The sequence below is a fragment of the Garra rufa genome, chromosome 7 (assembly GCF_049309525.1).
Source record: "Garra rufa chromosome 7, GarRuf1.0, whole genome shotgun sequence".
Taxonomy (NCBI): Eukaryota; Metazoa; Chordata; class Actinopteri; order Cypriniformes; family Cyprinidae; genus Garra; species Garra rufa.
In genome coordinates, this window is record NC_133367.1 from 46,262,372 (window position 1) to 46,270,282 (window position 7,911).

At 41.4% G+C, this 7,911-nt stretch overlaps 1 protein-coding gene across 1 annotated transcript; it reads left to right on the forward strand.

Annotated features, from left to right (window-relative positions):
* Positions 1–4,556: 4,556 nt before the first annotated feature.
* On the forward strand, positions 4,557–6,549 carry LOC141339196 (protein FAM200A-like). The gene is made up of 2 exons (XM_073844828.1): positions 4,557–6,024; positions 6,120–6,549. Exon 1 carries the CDS (start codon positions 4,585–4,587, stop codon positions 5,557–5,559), a length of 975 nt encoding a protein of 324 aa, XP_073700929.1. The 5' UTR covers positions 4,557–4,584; the 3' UTR covers positions 5,560–6,024; positions 6,120–6,549.
* Positions 6,550–7,911: the final 1,362 nt, after the last annotated feature.

Below are 7,911 nucleotides of genomic sequence, written 5' to 3' on the forward strand. Positions count from 1 at the left end.
CACATGCAGCCAGTGTGGAAAGGGTTTCACTCGTAATGAAGGCCTTAACATTCACATGAGAGTTCACACTGGAGAGAAGCCTTACTCACACAAACAGTGTGGAAAGAGTTTCAGTCAACAAGGACAACTTGAAAGTCACATGGAAATGTACAATAGAGAAAAGCCTTGCAGATCCCCTCAGTCTGGAAAGAGTGAAAATGGAAACCTTAAAGTTCACCAGAATAGTCAAACTACAGGGAGCCTTTTTACCTGCCAACAGTGTGGAAAGAGTTTCAGTCATAAAAGATACCTTAACATTCACATGAGAGTTCACACTGGAGAGAAGCCTTACACATGCAAACAATGTGGAAATTGTTTCAGTCAAAAAGGAAGCCTTGGCAGGCACATGAAGATTCACAATAGAGAGAAGTCTAACAGATCCCCGAACAGAGTTTCAAACAAAATGTCTAGAACGGACAGTTCCAGTCCCTGATTCTGAATGGTTGAGCCACAATTAAAGATGTTGTAAATCACTCCACAAACGTACACCTCTTTGTTTCTTGGCAACCACATTGTTGCAACCACAATTACAGTTAAAGTCAAAAGTTTATATTCCCCTTTCAGAATTTACAAAACATTCCCTTGTCAAAACAATCCTAAAGGATTCCAATAAGAATCCTATACAGGGCTCCTACAATGATATACATTCTAATTCACATTTTAAAGCAATGTGTCCTTGGTACACTTTACCGTGTCAACTAGCTATATTGAGTTGGACTGAGCTTAATGCATAAACGTGCAATGAATAATATGGAGTATAGACAGTGTGTTTGCCCTGTCTACAATGTAAGAACTTTACATTTGTATGTCATGAATTGAGGGGAGGGCTCATAGGAAGCACAATAAAGGACACAGTTAGCATTTTAACATCAGTGTGCATGGATTGAATTTGCACACATCAGTTACTTGCTCACTTCTACTACCAACATTGCTGGCTTTGTGGAAGGCTGTAATAATCTTTTTTTTAACCATTCCTAAAGGATTGTATTAGGAATTGTCTTATAGAACAATGCATAAATAAGTTGTATGATCATTTCTACAGGATTTTAATGGGATCCAATTTCATCTTGAATTTTAAAGAATTCTACTTATTCATTGCATCTATTACTAACCAATAGTTTTTTCAGTTTACCTACACTCACCTTGAGTAAGTTTAGTGCAAAAATGTCAAAGAAACTAATAAGACTGATGAAACAAAAGACAAATCAACAAATATTCTGTTTTCATTTCAATATTGTTTTAGTCTTTCTTTCAAAAGTTCACTGTTACGGATCATAAACTGAGCAAAAGGTTAGGCATATCTGGCTTGCTGTCCGAGAGAGGGCTTCGAGCTCGGCAGTAATTCTCTTGCCCCTGGGCTGAAGGTGAGGAGATGGAAAAATGGGAGATGAAGAAGGTATGGCTGCTGTGGTTATTTATAGGGATTATTTCTCGTGCTGACTGGATAGGGAGTGTGAATACTGAATTATCCGAGTTAGCTCCTTCCAAAAATCCTGAAACCGAAGTAAGCCAGGATAAACATGGCATCTAGGGTACGGGTGGTGTGGATGGACTGGTAGCCTTTACAGAGGGTGGAGATGCAATTGTTTGGGGTTATAGTTTGGCGGGTGTCTGGGCGAGTGGGATGTTTTTTTTTTTTTTGGATGCCTTTGATTACTAGGGACATTTGGGAATTGATTATATTGGGTGAAGGTGAGCCATACATATGTTTATGGAAAAATTGGTACCCTATGTTTGAACCAATTTGGAGGTTTTTGATGATTTTGAGGTAAGAGATGAATGAGATAATAGATAGCAGGGAAAAATCGGGGAACTACAGGTTGTAAGCAGACTGAAATGTTTTAAAATATTTCCGTGCTGTTAGGTAAGACTGAAGGGTGCTGGGGTAGATGTCTTGAAGGATGGAATTAAGAGAAGCTTTTAGGAGAGGTCTCAAAGAGTGGTTTATGGGAATCTCAGCTTTGAATAGGGAGGAACTGGGGTTGGGAGCAGGTCCACCTGAGGTGCCAATGACCTGAATTTCTGAGAGGCAAAATGAGAGATGGTCAGTGATTTGATTTTTTTTTTGAACCAGGAATGTTTTTAGCCGCTATGATAAATTGGTCACAAGCCGACATCCACAAGCCGGCAGCCGTGGCCTAATGGTTAGAGAGCCGGACTTGTAACCCAAAGGTTGCAGGCTCGATTCTCAGGTCGGGCAGGGATTGTAGGTGGGGGAGTGAATGTACAGCACTCTCTCCACCCTCAATAGCCCAACTGCTCCCCGGGCGCCGCAGCAATGGCTGCCCACTGCTCCGGGTGTGTGTTCACTACTGTGTGTGTGCACTTGGATGGGTTAAATGCAGAGCACAAATTCCTAGTATGGGTCACCATACTTGGCCTCACTTCACCTCCTTTCCTTTCCTTTCCTTTCGAAATCAGACGTCTTAAAAAGAGCAATAATGCATGATAGCTTTATTGTCGCAGTGCACAATTATGCTGGTTTGCCCCATAGAGCATGTGATGACTAAAGGATAAAGCTTGAATAGCACTGAGGACGATAGCTGCTGGTGGGAGGGCCAAGTGGAAGCGAACCAATGGTCTTGGAGAAAATCTCCAAACTGATGGAGGTGAGGGCATCGGCAAATAGCTGTATATCAATTGGGTAGGAAATCAGGTTGTAGAAAAAGGATAAGCCATTCCATTCTAAAGGAAGGATATCCATAGGTTAAGTTTGTTGCGGCAGGAGTCAGTTAGGAATATTTGGTCTTCCAAAGTGTGTGCGGAGGATGCTAGGGAGAGGAGCTGGGAGATGAAGGGGCGGCCTTGCGGTACGATGCGCATCACAAAATTCAGTTGGCCTAAAATAGAACAGCTAGGGGTAGTTGAGAGAGTGGAGGCTACCAGAATTGTCCGATCAATTTTTTTCTTTTGCCTGGAATTTTTGTGAATCCAAATTGATACCTAAGAATTATAAGCAGGTGCTAGGTTTTGTCCTGGGGGCGAGGGGAACCCCGAGCTCTGTGAAAGATGTGCAGCTGGGAAGGAGTCGGGGGGCGAGATGATTAGGTAACCATCTACAGCAGGGGTCGGCAATTATGTTTGACCTCGGGCCAGATTTTTTTCAAGCCATTACATGGCGCTCCACAACCAAAACAATGGCTAATTTATTGAACTAATAGGGGAGGATGAAAATGGTAGGCGCTCGTAAAATGACAGACGTACTGAGACATTCAAGCTGAATGATGTAGTAGGTTAAATTTGCTGACTGGGCATTGGACACGCTATTAATTATCTGCATGTTTGTTAACCCTCTGAGCGGTACGGTCCCACATGGGATTCTAATTTCTGTGCCCCTCGGAGTAAGGTCCCACATATGGGATTTAGAACGTTCGGTGACGTCACGCAACTGACAAATTCAAACTGCGCTTTGGCGCGCTGGCTAGCGCTGAGCCAGGGACGGACGAGCTATGCGCTTGTTATATAATCACAACTGCAGTGTTTTTAACCAAATAACGCTTATTTTAGGTTTCAGACATTTAAATGCACATAAGTACTAGTAAAACGAGACATTAGGAGTTTGTAAAATACACAAATATGTATATGGAAGCAGCAAACAGCAATGTATTCAAATATAATTTGCCGATGTGTTTTATTCATATCACATACACATAGTCTAAGTAACTAAAAGGTTCACTCTATTCCTCTTCCAGTTTACCAGCCACTTACTTTCATGTATTTCGGGAGAAACGGATGAATTTACGTGCTTTAAATCCGGCTGACAGGACTCTCTGAACTGCAGCGCGAACAAACATGGCCGCGCCCATCTGAGGTTACAGATCACGAATCCAGAGCATTTATAGGGTTTTAAACGATGAAACACACTAATTCACACATATTTGTGAATCGGAATATCAGATAATTCATGGCATGGTAAGCAAGTGTGTGAATATTCTGAATAAAAAAAGGAAAAACGAAATAAAAACGATCTATCTGTCATACAGTGTTATTGTGTCTGTGTTGTATCACGTGACAAGCTTGACGCGTCGCCATGGAAACAATAAGGGCGAACGTTCTAAAATAACGGTCGCTGAAAAAAAAAACTCACTCTGCTGTTAGTGCCATTTTTTTTTGCAGCTATCTAAAAATTTAAAGAGAAAAGTTAGCAGTGAAAATAGAATCTTTCATGATGAATGGACAGAGAACTATGCATTCATCCTGCCCAGTTTTATTAATGCAAAGCCCACCTGCCTGATCTGTAATGAAGTTGTCTCGGTATGCAAAGAATATAATATTAGACGGCACCACGATACGAAGCATGCTAACTTCAAAGTTGCGTTCCCTCAGAAGTCAGAGGCACGAAAGCGCAAGATCGAAGCCCTGAAAGTTGCTTATGCGCACAGCAACAGGATCTTGGTGCGAGGTCTCACATCCCAACAGAAGGTAACTAGCGCATCTCTAAAAGCGTCCTGGGTGCTCGCAAAGCACAACAAGCCATTCACTGACGCAGAGGTCTTCAAGGAGATGATGGTGACAGTTTTGGAGGAACTTGATGCCAATAAGTCGATGAATGGTGTGATCGAGTCAGTGAAACAGAGTTCGCTCTCTGCCAGGTCAGCTGCCCGCCGCATAGAAGCGCTGTCTGATGCGGTGCAGGGTGTAATTATTGACGGTGTCAGTCACGCAAACTACTTTTCCTTAGCCATTGATGAGAGCACTGACAACACAGATGTAGCCCAGTTGTGCGTCTATGTGAGATATTTTGATGGGAAGGATTTCAAGGAAGAGCTGCTGTCTCTTATTCCATTAGAAGGGCACACCACTGGAGAAGCTATATATGCGAAACTGGAAGAATTGTTTAAATTGCATTCCTTATCATTTGAGAGGGTTAACCTGATCGTGACAGACGGGGCTCCTGCTATGGTGGGAAAGCACAGAGGTCTGGTGAGCAGGCTGAAAGAACACGCCCCCGAAATGCATGCGCTGCACTGCCTCATCCACCAAAGTGTCCTTTGTGCCAGACTGAATGGTGAGCTCAAGGATGTTATGGACAAAGTGATGAAAGTCATTAATTTTGTCAGAGGTACATCAAGCACCCAGCATAGGCTTTTCCGACAACTTGTGGCTGAGTCAGCAGATGCCACCCACGACGACTTGCTGCTTCACAATGATGTGCGCTGGTTAAGCAAGGGGAAAGCGCTGGATCGCTTCTGTGCGCTACTGAATGAGATCAAAGCATTCCTTGGAATGAACAAGAGCAAGGCAGCAGCTGACCACCTTATCCTGCTGGAGAATGAAAAGTTCATATCCAATGTAGCGTTTTTATCTGACATATTTGGCCACCTAAACCTGCTTAACCTTCAGCTACAGGGGAGAGACAAAACCATCGTGGACATGGTTGAAAAACTGGAGTCATTCACAAGGAAACTTGAGATTCTTGAGGCAGACATATGTACCGGCAGGCTCCTCCATTTCAGCACACTGAAGAAGACAGCGGGAGAAGGGACGGAGCTAATGGTTGACTTCATCAAGGGCCTTTGAGCCAACTTTACTTCTCGGTTTGATGACTACTCCATCCCAAAAGAAATCATTGACTTTATACGTGACCCTGCAGTAAAACCAGCCAACAACTTCTCCTCCCTGGCGAAAGAAATGATCCCCTCTTTAGATCAGGCTGCGCTGGAGATGGAAATGGTTGACTTCCAAACCACGTCAGTTGTGCGAGATGCGCTCAGAAGTGCGGAGACTGTTAGTGCCTTTTGGGTGGGCTTACTAGGCTCTGAGGAATACAGCAACCTCAAGAAACTAGCACTTTTCATTCTGACCATGTTCCCTTCCACCTACGTGTGCGAGTCGTCCTTCTCAGCAATGAATGCAATAAAGACGCACGAGAGAAATAGACTGACTAACCAAAACCTCGAGAACTGCCTGAGGATTAAAGTGACGTCTATTTCACCAGATATCCAGAAAATAGTTACCAGCGGGAGATGCCACTTTTCACACTAGGTAGTTATTGTGTCTAAAATCTGAACTGTATTTTTAATGAATGTGGCTGGACATAATTCAGGACTAATGTAAGCACGTCTGCTCTGTCGTTTCAGGGGCCGAGCCCGGCAGCCCATGGTCGAGTGGATTCAGCCTATTTGCTCTGATTTGCTCCGATTTGCTTCCGACAGTGCGATGCATTATTATTGGTTCATATTTGTTGTGCCATCACAGTCATATAAAGGCCTTAATAACACGCACGCTGTTTGAAATTCGTGCTACTCACATTTCTGTTCCTATATGCCGATATGTTTGATGTCTGGCCTGTTTGAAAGATGTGTTTTAATTTTCACAAATGTTTGATGTCTGGCCTGTTTGAAAGAAGTGTTTTAATTTTCACATATGTTCGATGTCTGGCCTGTTTGAAAGAAGTGTTTTAATTTTCACAATAATATGACGCCTATGTCCGTTGTTTGAGTGACAACTTGTGTTTTGGAAATTCAGCACCAGACGCTCTCCGCTTTTTTTCTTCTCCGTTTTTGCATATTGAGATAGATGACGAAAAGAAAAATAAATGATACTTTATTAAAAATCGGACTGACCAACCTTTTATGTACCGTGGACCGGTTTGATTCCCTTTTTTTCAGAGATCCGCGTTCAAGCGCACACAATAGTAGGCTGAAACTTGCCACAAAACACCCGCAAAAATAAATAACAATGAATGTGTCTGGGGGAAAGAGTTAGGACATGTTTGAATTATTTATTAATAAACTAGTGTATTCTGAGTCAGTGTCGCAAAGATCTCTTTTTGGACGCGCCTTTAAAGAGAAATTAATCTTTATGGATTGCATAATGAAAGAGTTTTTGTTTTTGATTTGTTTTATTTCGTTAAGTAATAATTTAAAGCTTTCTATAGACATATTTATCATGTCTGTGAGGCATGAATTTCTCTTTATTTTTGTTAAGCGCTCCTGTTCAAGAACGAGACGGAAAAAAGCACATCATTTTTGTTTTCTGTATTTCATAAAAACCCTGTAACGCTTTTTTGATGTATTACTCTTACCTTTGTGAGCAAAAATGACGGATAACTTTAAATTACTTCCACTGAAAAAACTGCAAGTGATTGCTCTGGCGCCTCATGTCCAGCAAAGCGGCTTACACAAACCATGCGCATTATATTTAACGTTTAAACTAACATTGTTTTATACTTGAACTGTTTTATATCTATAGATTTTATTTTAGGCAAGTCGAGATGATTTGAGAAGGCAAACTGATCAACCAGACGATCAGTCTTCCGCTGGGCGCTGTTCGTTAAAAAAAAAAAAAAAAATTATATTCAACGAACAAAATATGCTCCAACAGTATAATTACTAAATAAAAAAAAAAACTAAATATAATCAGTTTGCCATTAAATACAAACCTGAACTATTTTAATAGCTGAAACGGTAAGTTGTTTTGGGAGAAGAAAAATAGAAAAATACATTTTTGTCCCATCCATTGCTTCACTGCTATTTCTAGAATGAACCCAGCATAAATATGTAGATGTCATTCCCAAAACATAGCAGCATTCATGTGTCCGAAAAACGAAAGTTTCATACAAATTCTGAATGGATTATTATAGCCTGGAAAGTGCAAAGCATGCTCCCCTTATTATCACTAAAAGCGTCACTAATCTTAGAGATCTCACAAAGTTCTGTTATAATTAATAAAGCTCTCTAAACTACACAATCAATCTTGTATTTACATGGCGTCTACACTTAGTCATGAGATAATTCACGAGCCCGCAAAATGGCACTTAATAAAAAATATACTTTTAGGTCGTTTGCTTTTTGCAGTTTCGAATGCGCTGTAATTTAAAATGGCGCCGTCTCTCTCGCTTCGGCTTTGTTTGCTTTTTGTTGCTCATTC